This window comes from Anarrhichthys ocellatus, unplaced genomic scaffold (assembly GCF_004355925.1).
Source record: "Anarrhichthys ocellatus isolate YVR2014 unplaced genomic scaffold, GSC_Weel_1.0 scaffold126, whole genome shotgun sequence".
Lineage (NCBI taxonomy): Eukaryota > Metazoa > Chordata > Actinopteri > Perciformes > Anarhichadidae > Anarrhichthys > Anarrhichthys ocellatus.
In genome coordinates, this window is record NW_022280156.1 from 313,049 (window position 1) to 335,233 (window position 22,185).

General features: G+C 43.8%; 3 protein-coding genes across 7 annotated transcripts in view; 1 reads left to right on the plus strand and 2 right to left on the minus strand.

Moving 5' to 3' along the window:
• Positions 1–1,639: 1,639 nt before the first annotated feature.
• arhgap19 (Rho GTPase activating protein 19) lies at positions 1,640–10,665 on the minus strand. Of its 5 annotated transcripts, XR_004213857.1 has the most exons (14): positions 10,595–10,665; positions 9,691–9,965; positions 9,330–9,410; positions 9,000–9,209; positions 8,540–8,766; positions 8,073–8,159; positions 7,834–7,899; positions 7,389–7,598; positions 7,148–7,255; positions 5,819–5,929; positions 5,250–5,351; positions 5,020–5,138; positions 1,988–2,128; positions 1,641–1,882 (listed from the first exon to the last, which is right to left on the minus strand). XR_004213857.1 is itself a non-coding variant. In XM_031877142.1 (12 exons), the coding sequence occupies exons 1-12, from the start codon at positions 10,636–10,638 to the stop codon at positions 5,079–5,081; spliced, it is 1,578 nt and encodes a 525-aa protein (XP_031733002.1). In that variant the 5' UTR covers positions 10,639–10,665; the 3' UTR covers positions 3,320–5,078. The 5 variants fall into 5 exon arrangements, 3 of the variants coding, with proteins under 3 accessions (XP_031733002.1, XP_031733001.1, XP_031733003.1); XR_004213856.1 differs by having other exon boundaries at positions 1,640–2,128; XM_031877142.1 differs by lacking the exons at positions 1,641–1,882; positions 1,988–2,128 and having other exon boundaries at positions 3,320–5,135.
• Positions 10,666–14,712: 4,047 nt separating this feature from the next.
• On the plus strand, positions 14,713–17,111 carry LOC116399727 (B-cell receptor CD22-like). The gene is made up of 6 exons (XM_031877108.1): positions 14,713–14,887; positions 15,636–15,896; positions 16,019–16,112; positions 16,240–16,297; positions 16,862–16,947; positions 17,048–17,111. Exons 1-5 carry the CDS (start codon positions 14,713–14,715, stop codon positions 16,943–16,945), a joined length of 672 nt encoding a protein of 223 aa, XP_031732968.1. The 3' UTR covers positions 16,946–16,947; positions 17,048–17,111.
• Positions 17,112–19,464: 2,353 nt separating this feature from the next.
• Positions 19,465–22,185, minus strand: part of LOC116399739 (rho-related GTP-binding protein RhoU-like) — a 4,976-nt gene continuing 2,255 nt past the window's right edge. Inside the window, exon 3 of the mRNA XM_031877121.1 lies at positions 19,465–21,696. Coding sequence (XP_031732981.1) covers positions 21,208–21,696 — 489 coding nt within the window. The 3' untranslated portion in view covers positions 19,465–21,207. The remainder of the gene's footprint in view (positions 21,697–22,185) is intronic.

A 22,185-nucleotide genomic window follows, 5' to 3' on the forward strand; every position in this document is an offset into this window, starting at 1 on the left:
AGGGAGGGAGGAAGAGAGGGAGGGAGGGAGGGAGGGAGGAAGAGAGGAAGAGAGGGAGGAAGGGAGGAGAGGAGCTTGGAGCTCTGTAAACGGCTCAGTGCCAAGACAGCACACCGGGCTGCAGGAACCTGGGTTAGTGGGGGGGGGTTATTGTGAGATTGGCATAACTGGAATGCCATAAGCTGCCACAGAGCTTACTCAGAGCTCTATTATGAATTCACTGGCAAGGCTCTGAGATTCAAATAGTTTAATCTCCACAGAAACGCTGCTTCTGCTTCTGCCGTTTCACCGACAAGAACAAACGTGAGTCATCAGGACGGCGGATATATGCGCTAAGAGGTTTCTGCCTTTTTATGGATAAAATGTGTAACAAATAAAAAACATCATTGATGAATGTCCCCCCCCCCCCCCCCCCCCCCCCCCCCACACACACACACACACCACAACCAGAGGATAGTGAAAACTGACGCATAGAGCTCAAAGTGATATTTGCTAATTGTGTTTAACAGACTACAACATGTACATGAAGTTCTATTTGAGAAGCTTAAACCTGCAAATGTTTCTGGTTTATTAAAGACGTTCATTGCAGTAAGCTTGGAGCTCTGTAAACGGTAGGCTATGATTGATGAATGTAATCAGCATCACGAGGCGTCAAAGTTCTCCTGTAATAAGCTAAAATGAATACATTGTTTCTTTGAGTTGTGTTTTTTTTTAGTCATACTCAGCATGACGTCATCGCTGATCTGGAAGCGAAGCCGCGAGGTCATGTGGAGAATAATTACGTTTCCCCGGAATAACGGGCTTGATTGAGCGTTCGGTCGCAGTGTGACGATCCACAACTGGAGGGCACAGTTTACCCGCCTTTTTAATTTACCGCCACACATGAGTGATTATTGCTCGTGGCCTCGCTTGTTCCCCCCCCCTCCCTCCCTCCTCCCCGCGCGACGGGTTCATTTAACCAGGCGCTCTTCAGGAGCGATGGAAAACAAATTGGCCACAGGCGGAGGACCCCCGGCCGCAGCTGAGTTGAACGAGTCATTCGGGCGATAATCTGCAACAAAAGGAAGGCCGAGATGTTGACACGTCCGTGGGGGTGGACCCCCTGATATCTGGGGGCCATAATGGCCTTCTGGGGGAGCGGTGGGCGGGGCCTTCTCCTCCAGACGCGTCTCAATTGATTTCTGGATCCACGCAGCAGACGCTTTAGTCTGAAACGCGTCGATTCACAAAACCTTCAGAGGAAGTCCCTCAAATGAATGTCATCTGGCACATAAAAAATAAAGGAAAACTTAAAATATAAACTTCTTATCTCACTGACAAGAGAAGACTTTTCTATTGATGATCAAATCTAAATAGGTTATTTGGTTGATTTGGTCAGTTACGTCAGAGGAAATGATCTTCAGGTGAGATTTTTAAGACAAGTTCTGCTCACGAAGCAATATTCACATAAGCAACTGTTTGGAGTAGAAGATGAAGATATAATGAAGTGAAGTGCTTCATGCTCCGTCACCACAGACTCATTCACAAGAAGAAACAAGGAGTCCATTACCTGATTCATTTAATGATTGAATGTCATTTTTTTTATGTAAAATCATTGCCTTTTGTTTGTTTCATGTTTCATGAGAGTAAACTGAATATTTTTGGGTTTTGAACTCTTGGTCAGACAAAAATAAAACAATTTGAAGACGTCTCCTTGAGTGTGTTCCATTTTCTGACATTTAATACACCAAATGATTAATAAAGGCAATAATCGACACAAAGCGTTTTTTGCACTTTAAGCACCAAAAAACAAACTCATCTCAAATGAAGAGTCGACTGTCGACCAGCGGTCATGTCGGGTTCAGATCAAGCCGCAGAACTCAAAATGACAAAACATAAATACCTAAAGGAGAGAAATGTGTGTCATTAATATACAACCTTCAGCTCAGTGAAATGTTATTTTACTGTAACGACACATTTAACGCTGCAGCATTCTACCACGACTCACTGCACTCATCGGGTTGTCTGATCTCGTATTACTTTGATAGATTGTAGAAGTCGGCTGCTATCTGAGAACCCTGAGGAATCACTGCCTGCACCGCTGAACCACCAGCTCCTGGGACACCTCGCTGCCTGACCTCTGACCTTCCTGGAGGGGGAAAGAATTTCTCAGTAAAATAGGATATTATCATCACTATAATCATGATAAAATAAGGAGAAGTTGTCAAGATGGGCAACAGAGTAAACGTAAAAGGCAACATAATGTGAGAACATTAGCAGCGTGTTTGGCTCTCTGTTGTTTGGTAGCACCCTCTAGTGGGCAAACACGAGCACTGCAGTGGAGTTATTCCCTTATACTGACGACACAGTGGAAAGATTAAACAAATACAATCAGTTGAATGAATGAATCAAACAGACTTTCTGCAGGAAACAGTAAAAAAGGTTTAATCCAAAGCGGGGGGGTTCGCTAAGGAATCAATGTGCTGTACAAGGGGAACTTATTTTACACTAAAATACAAAAACAAAAAAAAAAAATACAAAAACAAAGGTTGAAATGGACTTAAGCTCCACCCACAACTCTGCTGTTGGCCCAGTGAACAGAAGAAGTCCTCAGTGACGGAGATCAGTAACTCAATGTTTCACATTTATGTAAAAGAGATAAAGACACAGACAACAAACATCTTCACGTCGTACAGAATGTAACGGCTCTCTGAGGAACAAAAGTCACCTAAATAGTGAATGAAAAAGAATCAGAGTACCTTCTTAAGTCTCGCTCATGATTTCCATCCACACACAAAAAAGAAGACATTGTTGTTTCCCAAACAGCAATAAATAAAATAAAAGTCCACTGAGCTCTCCTTTAAAAACAGTCTGTTGAGAACTGAAGAGGACGAGGAGACAGATTCTGTGTCAAAAGGCTGCCGAAATGAATTCAGTCATAAAGAAATAAAACAAAAGATCCATATGTAGAGTAGACCACTGATCAAAGAACATGAGAATGTTCTGTAAAAACAAAAGGAGGTAATGTGTTCCAGCGTCCATCTGCACCCGACATGTCAGTCACGTTCAATCACTTTCAACAAACCCATCGATACGACGTCCACCACGCTCTCCAAAGACCGGATGCACCGGTAACGGATCCCTCACACCGTGGTACCGGTGCACCAGTACCGGATCCCTCACACTGTGGTACCGGTGCACCAGTAACGGATCCCTCACACCGTGGTACCGGTGCACCAGTACCGGATCCCTCACACCGTGGTACCGGTGCACCAGTAACGGATCCCTCACACCATGGTACCGGTGCACCGGTACCAGATCCCTCACACTGTGGTACCGGTGCACCAGTACCAGATCCCTCACACCGTGGTACCGGTGCACCAGTACCAGATCCCTCACACCGTGGTACCGGTGCATCCGTCCGCGCTACACAACAAACTGAGCAGAAGTCAGTTCAGTTAAACCATGACGAGTAAAGCTGAAGGAACAGAGAACTGTGCATTACAAATATTTACAGGAGCATTTAGTCACATTTTCAGTGTTTGAACTATTTTTCACTTACAAACTTAAGTAATGCCAATCAAAAGAGTACTAAGGATGTGGATTGTTCACTATATTTAGATCTGAATCAGGATTTTGTATTTAATCAGATTTAAGACATTCAAGCCGTTCACGCTGCGCAGAGGGTCCACAGTCTCCAGACCTCTATGCTGACCCTCTGTGTCCGAGCTTGAGACCCGTTACGCTCAGCATGAATAACCGGAGCAGGGTTAGCTTTCATCACAATGTGAATAAAACAGAAACAGGTGACGCTGCCTGACGCCAGGTTCCTTTCCTGCTTTACTCAGACTCGTGTTTAACCAACAGCGGCCTCTTCTTCACGCGGTGCGCCTCAGGTACCAGACCACGTGTTGAGAAGAGAACACCGGGACAGACTTCTGCTCACTTCACAACAATACAACTTTCATTTAAACCATCGGCTCCACAAAGCTTCCCTCCACTTGACCCTTCCATCACCCGGCTGACGACAACATAAAAAAGGTATTTTAAGTCCTGCGAGACATTCTGCGAGTGCAACGTTTCATATTAGACAGATTCATGATGAATGTTTTACGATGAATGGTGATCATTCAGGATGGAGCGTTATAAATAAAGTGACCGGCTCACTGATCCTGCGATCAGCAGCTCAACGAGGAGAAACCATCATCAAGTGACCAGAGTTACAAAAACACCAGGCCGGAAACAAAAAGCAACATCAGTTTACAAACGCACACAAAAAAATACAGAAAGTGTTCAACACGTACACATTCCTCTCCAGCAGGCGGTTAGCTGCTAGTGGTCATAGATTCTGATGCAGTCGCTAATAAAACACGACTGAGCCAGCGAAGCCAAACCGACGCTCACTGTCTAAGTTATTCACATTAAGGTGGAGCTAAGCTTCATTCCACATTGCTCCATAATGCTGGAGCGTGAACAGTAAAGACGTGTGGTTGTCCTGAATGCTTTTGTTATTAAAACGACTTCTCATCGACTTAAAACCCAAAAGATTCCGATTCAATTTCAAAACTCTAAAAGCAGAAAGATCCCAAAGTACCGTCGACGTCAGAATTCATGTGGTTAAAAAAGAAAGAAAGTTATTATTAAACACTCTTGTTTTCACAAACCCAATACCTTTTGGGCATCGCATCGAGTATTATTACTTAACTGAATCATGCTAAAAGATATTCATTGTCTATCTTGATACATAACTTTATTACCAGAATGCTAAAATATAAATGAACGGCAGTGAAAGATAATTTTTTTTGAAGCATTTCTGGAAGTAAAAAAAACAACAACACAGATTTAGCTTATTAGATATCATATGGAGGTCAGAACTGTTTGGTATTAATCGGAGTGCGTTTGTTTATATCCCGACCGTGACCGTGGAGGATTTATTCAACAGTCGGCAGCAGGTTGTAAAGTGGTGGTGAGTTCTGGCCTCTCTGGCTGCAGCGAACAGCTGCTGCGTATTAGTCACAGTAAAAACAATAGACGTACTACCATGAATAATCATATTAATACAAGTCCTGTCCGAGACCAGGAGGAGGAGTCCGGTTTCATTACAGTGAGATCTCCTGAGCAGGAGAGAAACACATCCTGGTCACAGAGGGGGAGTCCTGCTGAGAGAGGGAGGGGGGGGGGAGAAATTGGAAAGAGTGAATTTAGAACAGCGGTTACGTTCGCATGCCTCCAGATGAATGAACAGTATTTGGGGATTGTTGGCGTCGTACCTTGGAGACCTTTGAAGCTTTGTCCTTCTTGAAAGTAAAGTCTGAGTTTTTCACCACCAGCCCCGCTTTCCCCAACACGAGCGCGTTCAACGGGCCGTTCACCTGCACACACATCATTTTGCTCATTTTGTGTCGGATGGAAGAAAACAACAAACTTTCATTCAAACACAATCAGAGCTCAACACTAACTCTTAAACGTGGTTAACGGGGCGTCAGCTTTCGGTCGCCATCTTTCGTCACCGTATATTTTGGAGTAATTAAGATACCAAACATCAGCACAATAATGAAAGTGAGGATGTTGTACATGCTTTGCAGGATAATCTTTCCGTGCAGCTCAAAGACGCAGGAATACTTTGTCTCCCAAGACTTCACACATTTCCTTTTCTAGGTTTTTCATTCAGGTTCTTCTGCACATTCGTTGTTGTTGTTGTTCACAGGTTAGTCGAACTTTTCCCTGCACAATCTCAGAGCCAAGAAAGCAGATCATACAAAGCCAACTAAAGTGTGACGTCGCGTCGGAGAGAGAAAGCACAATAACACACGAGGAGCATCAGGTGTCGTGTACTTACTTGCAGGGTGACGTTCTCTTTTCCGGGCTTTCTTCCCGTTTTGGTGACGATGTCAGGGGAGACGTGTCGGACCCGCCTCTCTCCCGTCAGCTGCTCACCGCGAGCTCTGCGCTGTTAGCGGAGCATCAGGTGGGAAAAGTTATGAGCGGGTTCGTCGTGTTTAAGTTTAAGTGACGAGTCAAACACGTTCCCAGTGAAATAAATCACAGTGTCCCGTCTCTCAGGCAGCACAGCTGTGCTGCTATAAAGTACACAGTTGGTGGTTTGCAGGTCGGATCGGTTGCATGTTGTTTGTGGATGCGGCCGTGCGGATTGGCTCACAACAGGCCGGGCAGACGTGGAAGGCTTTGAGTGTGAACATATCAAAATTGGCATATTTCAATACGCTTGGTGGAATAAGTAGTCTGATCGTTTTGTGGCTGCGTCCCCTCGGATGATGGACAGATTCGTTCTATTTATTGGAAATCAAATGAATGTGGACGGTGTGCGTGCTGGTCAGCTTTGCGTCTGTTGTTGTCATTTACGTATAAAATAAACCGGTAAAAATCATCCGATATGCTGCAAATATGCTTTTTATGTCTATTTATAATTAAGCGCACTGCGGCAGATTTCGTGAATCGTGACGAAGTGAAGATTGTTTTTCTCTCGATTCGATTGGTTGAAGAGTCGGTAGAATCAGACGAACCTCACGGGATTTCTTTTTGTCAGAATGTTATTGAAACATCTTTCGAACTGCTGAAATACTCAACACGACGAGACGTTAAAATCCTGTCCAATTAGCTTTTTCACTACATTTTGATTACCGATCGCCATGATTTTTGGTTTAATTCACTGAAATGAACTCTCTATGAGAGTGGAAAACATTAAAAAAACATCATTATCACAGTTAACAAAACCAACCAGAACTGCTCTTCACAGTGTCAGACCAGCAGTCGGGACAATCTAGCAAGCAAATGTTTGCATCTGTGAGGCTCAAACCTCAACCTGAAACTGTAACTACTCGTCATTACGGGGCATGGGACTTCTGAATAAAGAGCTCAAGTATTCTGACTAATCGTTGGAGCACTAATTTAAATCGCAAACATGGTCCCAACAGTCAGCAAAACAAACTAAATATCATATTTTGTGGTCGCTTCCGTCCTCAAAGGCCTTACAGAACCAAATACTTGAGTGATTCATGATCACAACAAAAGTCTCTTGTACAACACTAACACAATGACTTCCATGTTCTTAAAGTCACCGCCAGTGAAGTGTGGAATACATCAGGGTCATTTCTACTGAATGTATTGTTCTACTGCGCCTTTGGGACTTTCCCCGGTTGTTTCGTACCTTGATGAGGCCGCCAAAGGAGCGGGAGCGCGGATGTTTCTTGCTGGGCGCTGGAGGCTCCTGCTGGTGCTCGTTAGTCGGCGTCCCCGAGGTCGTCTGCTTGACTAACTGCACGTTGGACGAAGAGAACGACGCTTACATTTGATGTTAAAAAGACGCTGAACACAAAAACTCTAACGCAAACTGACTTGGTGGAAGTTGAACAGCATTCATGTTTGTCTCAGATAAATAAAAGGCGAACCTGTCGGACGAGTTTCTTCTTCTTGGCGGAGTCGGGCATGTTGTGGTGGACGTGTCTGAAGAGGTCCTTCAGAGCCTCTTCTGTGTATTGCTGCGCCGGTGATTGGTACTGCTCCTCCTGAGAGCCGGGGCCCCGAACAGCCGTCCTCTTCAGGGGCAACGCGGTCCGCTGAGCGGGGGAGCTGCTCGCCGTCAGCAGCTCCAGATCGTCCTGAGAGAGGAGGCGGCAAGTTTTTTGCCATTTTTAACAGTGGTTTCTCAAATTGTCTCAACATGTTTTTCTGAATGGTGTTGAGTGAAGTGGGTATTTACGAGCAGCAGGGAAGAGTCCACTCTTCTACACTTGTAAGCAGAGACCAAATGAGCAAATACCAGAGGGCGCAATAGGTATATACGGTATATTCATCAAATGAAATGCCATTTAAAGAGGGGACGTGAAGACTAACCTTGGTGTGCAGAGCCTTGGTCCCAGTGAAGTGCACTCTGGCATAATCCCTCAGGTAGACCGGAGCCTGAACGACACACAGCAGACACGAGTCACTCATCCTCCGAGTTATATCCATTAAACACGTCACATGTTACGTTTCTGTGCTCGACTCTCAAGAGCATTACAGACTTTATCATCAGAAAACAATAAAACGCATTCATCTCTAATCGTTTGGTCTCGTGTATCGTCAGTGCTCACCCTGAAGAGTTTCTGCGAGTGTTTGATGAGGAAGGCCATGCTGCTGTTCAGTTTCTTCAGATTGTCCTTCAGGTCAGTGGCCGTCATCTGAGAGAAACAACGTCATCACTCAAAGACTATGATACTACATCTCTACGGCCGATATCTCCAAATATATACAAATCACAACATAATAATATAGATTGATAAATAGCACGACAGTTAGGAGGAAAAATATGTATTTTGTTTTTGGGATGAACGTCTTTAAAGTGTTATAAAGCATTTGTGTTGCAGTAGAGTATTTGTACTGTATATTTCCACCAAATTTAACCTTTTCATTCTACACAGAGAGGCTTCTAGGATAATGTGTAAGTAAACAGAAATGTCCTTTAAGGTGGATGTTAAATACAGTTTTACTGACGATCGTTATCGTTTTCATACGTTAAAGGACCCCGGTCCTTTATGTAGTAATAAAGTACAAATCTTACATGTCGGGGCCAGACGACATGCGGCGCAAACATGAGCGCCAGGTTGAAGGCGGACATCTTGTTCTTGTCCTGCTGCCGGGCCGTGTGGTAGAGCAGGTCCAGCAGCAGTTTGAGCAGCGAGCGGTTGGCCTGAGGCAGCAGCAGGAAGAGGAGCTGCAGGGCCTCTATTTGACGCTCCTTGTTGGGTACCGCGGTCTTGTTGCCGTGCTCGTCAAACAGAGTAATTTCTGGAGGCGGGACAAGGGTGGAGGAAGTGAAGTCATGAATAGATTTACTAAAATCACTGCAGGAAAAAAAAAAAGGGTTGCCTTGAGCAATTGTCCATGACAAACACTTTCGTACTTCAGAGGTCCTGCTTTTTAAAATACGCAACATGTTTTTGCTATAATGTCACGCTAACATTGCTGCTACTCTAAGCGTTTAACCCAAACATGACACTGCTTTGGTCCAGTATTCATACCAGCTATCTTGAGGTGTGCGTGGAAGTGTCTGTGTGTGAGCAGGGGCTCGGGCAGTTCTCCCAGGAAAGTCTTGAGCAGCGTGGCCACGTCGTTGGGGTGGAAGTCTCCGGACTTCAGGTCCACATCGACCCCGCTGTTGAGGAGGTCCTTCAGGGTCTGCTGACGGACACTGTTCCCCGGAACCCGAAACAGACCCTCAACGTGCAGATCTGAGTGCGAGGTGGGTGTCAGCCAGTAAAAACGTTATTCTAACTACGCGTGTGCTCACTCATTCAAGGCATTTGTGTTCTAGTTACCGACGTTCGATTATTCTTGAATAACTGACTCACTTTTGCTGAGGTACTCGATGAGCTGGTAGATCTGGGCAATGCAGCTCTCCGTCAGCGGGGTTCCAAACACAACACCTTTATCTGTGAGCGCATCAGGAGAGAGGAGTGTTAACATTAACTTCCTTTAAAAGCTCTTCCATGTCTGCAGTGTTTGCATTACAACAGGCCAGTCTCATCACAAACAAAACGGGTTTAAAGCCGACATTACCTCGAAAAAACTACTCTGATGACATAGTTTACACAAAATCAAACGGGCTACAGAAATAGCAGGTAGCCACACCTCCTGGTGCGCTTTCCTCAGCTTCACATCAAACAGAGCGGGATATTCACTAGGGCCGCTGCTGGTGGTAATTCCTCTGACCTTTGCGTTTGAGGAAGTTGAAAGAGCGAAAGAAGCCTCCATTTCCACCCGTCGGGGTCTTCGGCCCTTCCTCCCCAAGGAGCTGTGCAAACTCTGTCCCGGGAAGATCGATGAGGCGAGTGATGTTACTGAGCACCAGCTCCAGGAAAACATCGGGGCTCTCGTGGCGGAGTTTTTCCACAAAGAAGTCCGGGTTGAAGATGACCGGTGAGCGGCCAGCGCGGGAGCCCCCCGGTGATTCCTCGTGATTGATCACCATGCTGCACACTGTACCTCTGGGGGGGGGGGGCACAGGAAGACTGTTAACAGAGAGGACATCATACACCCAATCACAGTAATGGGGGAAGAAAACACAGAGTCCTAAATGTGTGTGCTTCAACAACTAGAAGATCTTAATATTTAGGGATCTTTCAAATTCCACATTAATTAAAATGTGTGTGCACAGAGTACATGTCAAAGAGCCCAAGCTGATACAACCCTGATGACATTCGGCTCTCAGACTTTAGAGAGCTGCTTCTACAGCCACAAAAGACAGAATAATGACACAACACCTCTGACAACTCCAGCAGAGCTTGAACACTGAGCTAAACAAAGGCAGGAATCAATGCAGATTATTAATATCACGTTCATGCCTGTAACCTACAACAGTTATGAGTGCGAGGAAACATAGAAGCAGTGGGTTGAGTCCACAGTACTGCATACTTAACTGAACGTTAACTCAGTTAAATGAACGTCAGCTGACGTCACACCAACACACGATCCCTCAGCTGAGCTAACCGTGCTAACGTTAGCTAAAGCACGCAGATAATTCCCCACGTACAAATGTAAATACTACTCCAACACTGCGTCAATGTAAGTAACACTGGAAACACGTATAAACGTAAGCTTTCGCTTACCTTCTTACCTTCTATTGTGTGTGTTGTCGTCCACCTCTTTACCCGCAGCCATGTTCCGTTTGAATCCGCCAGGCCCCGCCCATCTCCTTCACCATTGGTCCGTTTGTCGTACGTCGGCGTGGAACGTTGGGTGCGATCTTACATGTCCCGCGCTGTGATTGGTCGGTTTGAATTCGGCAGTTTTGTTCAGGAGGAAAACAAACACAGACGTCAGAATCAGAAGCAGCTTTATTGGCCATGTTTGCGGACGAATTTGACTCCGGTTTACACATTGCTCTCAACGTACATACATGGAATATACAAATACACAAGAAAAATATAAAAACAAGGACATTAAAGACAACAAAGTAGAACACATGTCACTACTATGTACAATATTAATATATATCGAAGAATATATATGAACATAAACAACAACGACAATGGACAATGGATTTAGGATATTAATGCAAATGGTGGTTATAGTGCAAATAGAGGTCGTAGTGCAGTATGACTGATTAATTGCTCATCAGAGTGACGGCAGAAGGAAGCTGTTCCTGTCTGGTGGTTTTGGCGTACAGAGCTCTGTAGCGCCCTCCAGAGGGGAGGAGTTGGAACAGCTTGTGTCCAGGGTGTGAAGGGTCTGCAGTGATCTTTCCTGCCCGTTTCCTGACTCTGGAGGTGTACAGGTCCAGGATGGAGGGCAGGCTGGAACCAATGATCCTCTCTGCAGACCTGACAGTCCGTTGTAGTCTGTTCCTGTCCTGTTTGGTGGCCGATCCAAACCACACAGTGATGGAGGAGCAGAGAACAGACTGGATGATGGTGGAGTAAAACAGAAATTATGATACATCAATAACACTCAATGGCACTATATGCAAAAGCACATTTCATCACAGTATACATCACATGTATACATTTCTTCTGTCATGCTCTCTCTCTCTCTTTTTTATTGGGTAAAAAGGAAGACGGACTAGGCCGAGTAGACAGAAAGTATCAGAGGTACGAAGCAGAGAAGCAGTAACTAAAGGCTACAGAGGTGCACAGCTACGAAACAAAAACAGGATTAGAATGTACAACTTAATTAAATTTTTAACATATGAAAGCTTGGGAATGGCTTTAGATAAACTTGCCTTATGTGTTTCAAATGTGCGATGTAGCTGAAAGGTTTATTATTGTTACATCCTAATTAAGTGATGAGACCTAATTGTTATTATGTCCAGTCTGGTTATGAAGAAACAGTTCTATATCTTTCCAAAACACATATGTGAAGGAGCGATGACAAAGCAAATTCACAAGTGTGTCTGTCTCAGCGCAACAAAAGGTGCATTTAACATCCATGTCAACGAATTTTGATCTAACGATGTTACACAGGTAAATGTTATGGAAGATGTTCATGTGAATTATGATGATTATGTCCGAAACATGGAATTTGAAGGGGACAAATACATGCTTTGCGCCAGTTTGCATGATTTAAATTGTGAAGCAATCCCACCAACTTTACCACTAATGATAATAATAAGAAATAAAAGCTTCACATAAAACAGCTGCTAAACATTTTAATGTGAATGAGATTCTCACCAGTCGTGGCTTCTCCCTGTGGCCAGAACAGGTAGTGCAGCTCTGAGGTCACCAGGGTTGTGATGAATTTACTGCCAACAGAGATAACTCTCAATGTACTCTATACTGTACATGGTTGTAGGTCAAGACCTTTGTGGTCTCTACAAGATGAATAATACTGCCTTTAGTGATCACCTGTCTTTTCCTCTATCGAGATGGTGACGAGATGACTCCCCGTCATTTCAGCTGCGTAACTGCAGCACAAACAACTGTTTAGAGGCCTCAATGTGTTAATGCACATTTTAACGTAAAGAGGAAGGAAGCCAAGCCGGCTTTTTAACAGCTTGATAACTGTTTAACATAACTGTACCAAGCCCAGAAGACACGAGCTGACTTCAAAGACAACACCCTCCTTTTAAAGTAGAAATGTTTGTGGTGACTTACTGACATTAAGTGTTCCTGATCTACCTGCTGATTTAACAGAGAGGAGCAGCTATGAGTTCAACAGCAGCAGCCGCTGGATTTGTTGTCTTCCTTCTCTCTGTACAAGGTACTGTACATCTACATTTATATTGTGAGGCCGTTAGTGCTCCTCAGGACAACAGAGGAAGCTGTGTTTTCAGTTCATAAACACATCTGATGTTATAAAATGTGGTGCAACATTGACTTTTCTTTCTTTAGATTGAAGTGTTTACAGGACGACCAACACAGAGCTGTTTTTAACACCAGCAGCATCTCTGTACACTTGTACCTTAACATCATAAACTGTATAAACTGAAGAATCGTGCTCCATTAAAGACAGTAAAGTTGTGTTTATGTGGATGAAAGTAATGACTGTATGAACATTAACAAAGAAAAAATGCTCCGAATAATATTTTTTAATTAAATTCATAATTTTGTGGAACTTTCTTCAATCGTTCAGTCAGCGTTTCTATTCATTAAACATAGAAGCTCTGAGAGTCGTATCTTAAAGGTGCAGTGTTTAGGATTTGGCGACATGTAGCAGTGAAGTTGCAGATTCTAGTTGCTTTTATCTCTTTGTGATCATTTCGCCTCTTTGTAGTCTTTTTGTATCTCTTTGTAGTCTTTTTGTATCTCTTTCTAGTCATTCTGAGTCTCTTCCTGGTCGGTTTGTGTCTCTTTCATAAACATTTTGTAGCCAATGAGGAGCCAAGCAGGTGATCTTCCAACCAATCACTGTTAGACTCGAGTGCAACAAAGACAAAGACTTGAACCTTCAATAGTTTCCAACATGCAAACACCAACCAAGCAGAGAGCACTGCTGCCTGGAGCTGAACTCTCTCTCTCTCTTTTTTCTGTATTTATTTTTGCAGATTACGGGAGTGTTACAGATAATTGATTCACTGACAGATGCTGCAAATTACATTGATTTTTTTTGCATTTAGCAGAGCAAATTTAAATGTTGGAAACTTGATTATATTGTCATTGTGATGAACTTGAAGTGGGTGTTTTTGTCGCCTCTTGAAAGCCATCACCGGTCGTTATCTCACACTGTTTGCCAACGCCTCAGTGTTCTGCATTTCTCCACAGTTTCCATTCACACTCTGCAGCAGCTGACCGCAGACAGAAAAGCTACCGAGCTCCCGAGCAAAGCCGACTCCTTATGAAGCGCACCCTAATATTTAATGTACAGCTTCTTTTATCTTGTTCACTGTTTGAGTTGACGGGTTCAATACACTGTTCTCCCATCACTGAGGCCTGTGTGATGCTCTGCCTCAGTGCAGTTAGAGATCAACTGCAGAGATCATGTTTACATCATTGACTGTTTCTTTAAGTTATATAAGTTCAAAACTCAATGATTTGCATGTTTCTCCATACCTCCGTTCACTTTGGCATGAAACAGAAAAAATGAAAACTTTATTTACAGTAAAACAAACATTCTGCAGGATAAGCACTTCACACAACTTTGTCTCTCACTGACTTTAAGTGGGATGTTTTGAGAAACGTAGCTTCACTGAAGCACCTTCACTACTAATGAGAGTGTGTCCTCTGATGTTGCTCTGAGTCTGACTGTGGTTCCTGATGTGCTCTGTGTTTCAGTGATACAGAGTCAGGATGGCTGGGGAGTGACTTACACTCCTACTGAGGTCTGTGGTGTAAAAGGATCAACAGTGACAATACAATGCAGCTACACATACCCATCTAGAATACAGCACCGTGATATCAGCAACACATTCTGGTTTAAAGAGAAAGATGGTGAACCTGTGGATCTGAGAACAGACTCTGAGTATTCAGGTCGTGTGCAGTACTATTGTTATGAGAAGAAGTGCACTCTGAGAATCAGAGACCTGAGAGAGAGCGACTCAGCTGAGTACAAGTTCAAGTTCACAACAAACAAACGAGATGAGAAATATACTGGTTCACCTGGAGTCACTCTGTCATTCACAGGTAACATTTTAATTCACATGTTAATCATCTACAGATGTTCAACATCTAGAAAACTAGAATATAAATGTCTTGTGTGAATGTTCAGAGTTCATTAAAATAACATTTATGTTACTTCTTCACAGATCCAGGTCTCCAGGTGCTGAAGGGACACAGCACAGATAGTTTAAATCCTACCTGGATGGAGCTGAAGTGTCACAGCAGGTGTGCTCTGCCTGATTATACTTCCTACTACTGGTACGAGAATGGACAATTCCTCTGGGATACACCATCTTATTATTCAACCTACTTTGGTTCTGCAAACAGCTACTCCTGTGCTGTAAGCGGATATGAGAATCACCGTTCTCCTTCAGTGTGTAAGTTTACTCCACTGTGTCAGCCTGTGGAGGTTCAACAACATCTCATATGGCGGCACCAGACTGGCACTGTATGTGACTTTAGAGGAACCAAAAGTATGAAGCACAACATTCCTCAGGAGGTAGAGCTGTGGTCCACTAACCAGAGGGTCGGTGGTTCAATCCCTGGCCCCTCAGTCTACATGTAGAAGTGTCACACACACACTGACACAAGAATACAATTATAATCACAGCTGTAAACACACTGAAGTCTTCTAAGTCTTAAAGTAGACGCAGCTGTTTATTTATGAATTAATGGTGTTATTAAAAGAAACAAAAAGAAAAACTAGAACTAGTAGAAGAAACTGGATAAAATAATATGATTTTCATACAGTCTGTTTAGCTGACTCAGCTGAATTATGTACAGAACATAACTAGAAGTGATCAGCCAGCTGGGTGAAGAAACAATCAATAACTCCCTACAACAGCTAGAAGTGAGAGGACAGACTCAGCTAACGACACAAGCAGCATCTAAAGAGAAGAATGTGTGGAGTTGTTGAACATTACAAATGATTAAAGGCTTCTTATTGTCAGTTTACACCAGCAGGAGTCTCACCTGAGACAGCTCCAGGATCAGCACTCTGGACAGCTGCTGAGATACATAATAGTGATAGTCTGAAACAAACAAACTGAAATATTAATTAAAATAATAAATATTCTATGATAACGTATTATAATCTTTAAGTATGTTTATTCTTTCTTCCTCCAGATGGTCCAAAGCTTCCCTCTGTGTCAGTGAGTCCCTCTGCTGAGATAGTGGAGGGCAGTTCAGTGACTCTGACCTGTAGCAGTGATGCTAACCCAGCAGCTAACTACACCTGGTACAAGGAGGATGAAGACTCACCAAAAGCATCAGGACAGATCTTCATCATCACTGACTTCAGAGCTGAACACAGTGGGAACTATTCCTGTGAAGCCCAGAACAGAAGAGGACGTAGTAACTCCACCTTACATCTGACTGTTGTAGCCGGTGAGTTTCTCCATGACACTAATCGTCTGATTAACAAACAGCATCGTCTAATAAGTTTATTCATGAATCAAACCGTTCTGATAAGGTAAAGTGTTGTTTATCTAATAACTGTCTATCTCCAGTTCTAGATAAAACAACAATGATCATACGTAACACCAGGTTGACTCTGGTGGTTGTGATTCCGATTTCTCTGCTTCTCTTCTGTCTGTGGATGAGGTAAAACTACAAGAACTAATCCTCACTGATCTTTCACTTTGAATACTTCCTTTAATAGTTTTGGAGTTGTCATTAAATGTTTAATTTATTCATTTGTGGTCTTTGTTTGATGTTGGATTCAATCCAGAAAGAAGAAAGCTCTGAGCTCCACCACTGAACCACATGAACCCATAGAGACTGTGGAGGTGAGAGAGAGATTTGACCTCAGTGACAGAACTCACCAAAGGGTCATTGTTTGTTCTTATTATGAGGTCATCAAGATAATTAACACCTAACTTTATTAGTAATCTTTATTTTTATGAACCACCTTTGTGTATTTACTCTCAAACATTTTACAATAATACTTAATAATACTTTTCAACAATATCAGTAAGAGATATTCCAAAGGAAATAATGGCAGATTTGTAGAATAATCGTAAAATATCAGAGAGAAGGAGACAGAAAAGACAACAATACGTATTTGAGCAACGTATCCTCAAACAACGGTTTGTATGAAATCCTTCGATAAGTTTCTTCTCATTTGTCGTGCGTTTTTCTACAAAAACCAGCCACACGAGTCAATTTCAGCTCGTTACATGCACACAGTCTGTTCAAAACAAACTTCTGTCTTCACAGAAGATAACTCAGTTAGGTTTACTCAACACAATTACTTAATTAGGTTTCGGAACAGATCTTTGTTGAAGTTAAAATAACTAATTATTGGCCTTTGTGAGGCCTTTGACTCTCATCTTGTCGTCTCTCTCCATCAGTTGGACTCTGATCCTGAGTATAAGAACAACTCAAACACTGCAGCACAGACAGAAGACTCAGAGGAGCAGGAAGACCGGGTGTGAAGGTCAGACAGGTTTCATTCTGCTGCATCGGGAAAATAAAAACAACTCAGAATAACTTCCTACTTCCATTTCTGAGAAATAACTTCATGTGGTTTTCTTCAGATGCAGTTAAACCAGAGGGAGACTCAGCTGGATGGAGACAGAGAGAAGTACACTGAAGTGGACGTATTTACCTTCAATATACAAAGTTATCGCTCTTTAAAGTGTATTTAAATGTTCTTTTATTATGTTTTTTTTGCACTTTAAGTTTTATGTAAAGTGCTTTAAATGACCTTGTTGCTGAAATGAGCTTTATAAACTTAGATCAATTTGACTTGACATATTGGAAGCAGCGGCATGCAGCAGAATGTTCATAATGCATGCTTTATGTCTACCTGTGCAGGTACGTTACATACAGTATGTACATGAGTTCATTTTAATGAAATAAATTGCTTTTAAGAAATACTGATCACCATCTTATCGAGTCCTCCTTCATTGGATTCAAAGGTCAAAGCGCAGAAATGAAATGTATTTGATGCAGTAAATGGTCTGAGAACAAAGACACTTAACACAAGATGTACTTCACCACTACAATAAATAAACTAAACTAGAAGTAGAAGAATAGAAACCAATGACCTGGTTAAAACACATTGGACAGAATGTCTGCAGGTAATAGTAACAGGTTGTTCAGTCAGAAGGAGCCAGACGCTCGGAGAGCGACATTACAGGTCGGTTAAACCCGACCTGTAATGTCTCTGGACCGGATAGTGCACGAAACCAAGGAAGTCCACTTGAGTACTTTTTCTTCAGTGTTATGTGTGAACGTGTTTTACTTACTTGGAGACTAAAAGCTGAATCGATGAAGGGGTCTTGGTAGAACCCCCTTTGTGGGTCCTAGATACAAATCATTGGCATATGAAAGGTTTCTCGGTAGAACACCCTGGAAGGGTTCTAGATGAAACCCTTAGAATCCATACAGCTCCCTCCATCAGGAGGGAGCTTGGAGTAGAGCCGCTACTCCTTCGCGTCGAAAGGAGTCAGCAGAGGTGGTTCGGGCATCTAATTAGGATGCCTCCTGGACGCCTCCCACTGGAGGTTTTCCAGGCACGTCCAACTGGGAAGAGACCCCGGGGAAGACCCAGAACACGCTGGAGAGATTACATCTCCCAGCTGGCCTGGGAACGCCTCGGGATCCCCCAGAATGAGCTGGAACATGTTGCCGGTGAGAGGGAGGTCTGGGTCGGCCTGCTTGACCTGCTGCCACCGCGACCCGACCCCGGATAAGCGGTGGAAAATGGATGGATGGATGGAGAATCCATACAGGTTGAAGGTAGAACCTTTTGAGTGGGTCCTCGATGAAACCCTTGGAATATGAAAAGGAGCACCCTTAGAAAATAAAAAGGGTAGAACCTTAATAAAAGGAACCACAAATGGTTCTCCTATGACGACAAGCCGAAGAACCCCATACGGTTCTAGTTAGCACCTTTAATTCTACGAGTGTGGTTAGGGTGAAGTCACCAGGGAATGAATCTAAGGCTGTGTGTGTGTGTGTGTGTGTGTGTGTGTGTGTGTGTAACCTTAGTTCATTAAGTTCTATAAATACATTTTCCTCACTCACAGGTGGCACCTAAGATAAACCCTTAAAGGTGGAGGAATCTGCCTCTGCTGCCTTCTCAAGGTGTGAGGCGTCCGTGGGGAGAGAATCAGGCTCCATATGCGGGTCTAATCCGGTCCAGGTGGTCCTGTCTGCTCCTATTAGAGGACCAGAGGAGCGACGCTTAATCAGAGAGGAAAGCTGAGCAAGTGTGGTGAAATTCCGCTGAGATTACTGGAAAAATCACACTCTGGCTCTGACTGCCTGACTCCAAAACTGTATCTGAGGTAAGGATGTATTTTTATGCACGCAAGTCCACTTAAGTCCGGTCTGGCTGGGTCAGTGGAGTAGACAGGAGGATCAAAGAGCTGATGAGACGGTCAATGCCACCTGATCCCTATTAACTCTCCAACATGTGCTGTTTTTGTCTGCAGGATAAAGAGCGGAAGTTGTGGCACAAGTGCACTGCAGACGCAGGCGAGTGCCGCTCAAGTGTTTGCATATATTTATCACAAATAAACGGTAGTTCCCTAAATGGCAGCGGCTGAAACTTTGCTGCAAATACCTCACAGATGAAACGATACAGTGTCCAGTTCTTATCAACTTTAATCAAGGCTTCTGAGCATATTCCATTAATAAATATAAAAATAATAACTACAAACAAAGTACTTGCAATGTTGGGGTGTAAAGTGGAAAACAACGTACAATTTATATTTAGATCTCCATCAGCCTGTCGGACTCCTGGCATCAAACCACACCTGGGTCTGATAATATTTGTGGCGTTTGTTTTAGCCTCCTGGGAGCCTCAGACGGGTGGGGTTACCCACATCGGTACAAATTATGAAAGAATTTAGAAAACACAGAAACCCCGACTAGATTTCCTGTGGTTTCCTCACCGTAAAATCCTAATCACATAGAGCCTCGCCTTTTAATAACAACGGTTATACAGAGGTTTTTAAAAAAAATAGGGAGAAGAGGAAGCAAAAAGTACAAACAGCAGCTAATTCAAGCGATCAGCGGTGTACGTGTAAAGCATTTTATAAATAGCATCCATGATTGGCTGATGACAGAAGGCTCAAATGAATCAGTTAACCTCTTCTTTGTACTGGACTCATCTGAACCCGCAGACCAGAACAGCCACAGTATTAAACAGAAGATGGTTCAGAGCATTGTTGAAGGTTTACTCCAGAAATTACATATTTCAAGAGGGGACAAGGGGACTTGTGAGAGACAGATACAAGAAAGAATAGTACATACCGAAGCAGCAGAGGTCGAGATATCCTGACTTTTTAGTATGCGTCAGGCCCAAAACTCTCTGGCTACTACACTTCCCAAAATGCAACTCTGGTTAGAACCTCCCTGCCTGGTAAATGCCCACTGCTTTCAGACCCTACCCTCTGCAGGTGAGTGGACTGGGCAGTTCTCCTTGATACAAGTAAACTGATATTCATGTGTAAAATCCAGCCTGGTCTCATCGAACGGCGTATGAATGACACAACACGCAATAACAACGACCTTTCTTTCAAACACGTGTGTGTGAATATGTCGCACACAGCAGGCGACATAGTGTGAGAAGTGAAAAAAGACATAGAAATTGAACAGGAGGAGAAGGGACAATCCCATTCAAATCAACGTAGCAGGATGGTCAGAGCGGCGGACATTTTGGTGCGTACTGTTACCATTTCAACCGTTGCAGCGGGCTAACTCCCGTATAAGCTAAGCAGACTTGTTGCAAGTCGCTCACTGAGGTGACGTTTTACAGTAACGGCTAAAACAAGCAGTGGAGCAGTAACGTTACGAGTAAATGAGTCAAATTTCACAGCGTAGGCAAGCACATTGCCATCTACAGTTGAGTGACAACTTTTTTCGGCTTATTTTCTGTAACCAGTGGAGAACGGTGGGATTAACAAGCTAGCTAGCTACCTAACTAGCGGGCAGCTAACTCCGACATGCTTTAATGCTATACTGGTTACAGATTTGAGCCGTACAGCGGGCTGGTGGCCAGCGGCCCCTCCACCTCACTCCCCACCGCTCCAGAGAAGACAAGTTAACAAGTTAACAAGCTAACAAGCTAACTAGCCAACGATAAGTCTCCGGAGCTGCGTCCGCCGCTCCAAGCTGCGACGACACTTTACGGCCCCATTGACGTGTGTCGTCACCAGAACTAACAACAATCGCCATTTTCTTTCGTTCTATATTTTAAATGACCACGGAAAACAATTAAATGTCTGTTTTATTGTATTTCTATGGAGAAAGACTTTTTGGGTGACTGGTGGGTGGGTCAAACAAACAGAACTTTCAACCAGGAGACCAGCGTTCGTCTTCCAATATGACTTGTTTTCCAAACTTCTGCTACATTATTTACATTTTACTTAGTTTACGTACGTACTTTAAGCCCTACTATGATGTTTCCCCTAAACCTAACTAAGTGGTTTTGTTGCCTGTAAAATGTGTCATCATGACACACGGAATGTCCTTAAAACGTGCTACTATTTGTCCGCCCTCAGGTTAGTGAACTCAGTGGAGTTCTCCACCCACACTTTGAACATGCACCTTGTGAGTCACAAACCTGCATTTCTGTTGTGTTGTCCTCAGAGGTAATAATCCAAAAACCCATCTGGCACACTGAAACAAGCCAAATCTACCAAGATAAGGAAAAAACAACGATCGGACCCAGGTTGGTCACTGCTCACTTGAAGTCACAGCTCTGCTCTCCCATCAGACAGTTGATCTTCCTCCACCAGGTCTCCGAGAGGCTCTTGATCTTATCGGGCGTCTTCTTCCTCAGAGTCAGCCTCTGCTGCTGGACGCTGCAGCTGTCCGTCTGCTGGATGCTGGCCAAGATGGCTGAATCAAAAGCGTCCTTCAGGTTCTTCTGGGTCAGCGCTGAGCACTCGGCAAAGCCCACCACCCCGAGCTCCTGGGCGAGCTGCCGGCCCTCCTCGGTGCCCACCGGCCGCTGCTGGTTCTGCGCCAGGTGAATCAGCACCTGGACGTCCTCCCTCAGGTCCAGCTGGGTGCCAACGAGGACCAGGGGCGCGCCGGGACAGTGCCGACGGATCTCAGGAACCCACCGGTGGATCAGGTTGCGGAAAGAGCAGGGGCGGACGACGCTGTAGCAGAGGAGGAAGACGTCGGCGTTCTTGTAGCACAGAGGCCGGAGGCGCTCTAGCTCCTCCTTCACAAGGAGAAGCCGGACACAGAGAGGCCAGGTTAGAATAAACTGGGCTACTTACAGGACGAGGCTGGTGTTATTTTAAATCTTTCTTACATGACAAGACCAAAACCAACAATGTGTCTACCTACTAACCTCCCTAATTTGTCTGTTTAGTTTCATTTTTTTTTTTAAATCAATAATTTCTTAAAATAGCTGCATTTATCAAACGAACAGGAGGAAATAGTGCATTTGTTGGGGACTATTTTCAGCTGCGGATTAATCTGCATTTGGCGCTCTAGTGGTTATTTGTGACGGTGTGTGTGTGATTAGTCAAAATAAACTCCAGTTTTTGTGTCCATTATGATGAAGGGACATGTCACCCAGTGCAACAGTGAGGCTCATTGATGTGTTTTTAATGGAGGTCAACGGCACAGAAGAAGAAGAATTTATCAGGCTTTGATACACACACACACACACACACACACACACACACACACACACACACACACA

Coding starts and splice junctions, on each gene's coding strand:
- LOC116399727 (XM_031877108.1), top strand. CDS start 14,713: ATGGAGCTGAAGTGTCACAGCAGGTGTGCTCTGCCTGATTATACTTCC. Junction 14,888..15,635: donor TCACCGTTCTCCTTCAGTGT/GTAAGTTTACTC, acceptor TTCTTCCTCCAG/ATGGTCCAAAGCTTCCCTCT. Junction 16,113..16,239: donor CTCTTCTGTCTGTGGATGAG/GTAAAACTACAA, acceptor GATTCAATCCAG/AAAGAAGAAAGCTCTGAGCT.
- arhgap19 (XM_031877141.1), bottom strand. CDS start 10,638: ATGGCTGCGGGTAAAGAGGTGGACGACAACACACACAATAGAAG. Junction 9,411..9,690: donor CAACTTCCTCAAACGCAAAG/GTCAGAGGAATT, acceptor ATGCGCTCACAG/ATAAAGGTGTTGTGTTTGGA. Junction 7,599..7,833: donor CCAAGGCTCTGCACACCAAG/GTTAGTCTTCAC, acceptor CTCCTCTCTCAG/GACGATCTGGAGCTGCTGAC.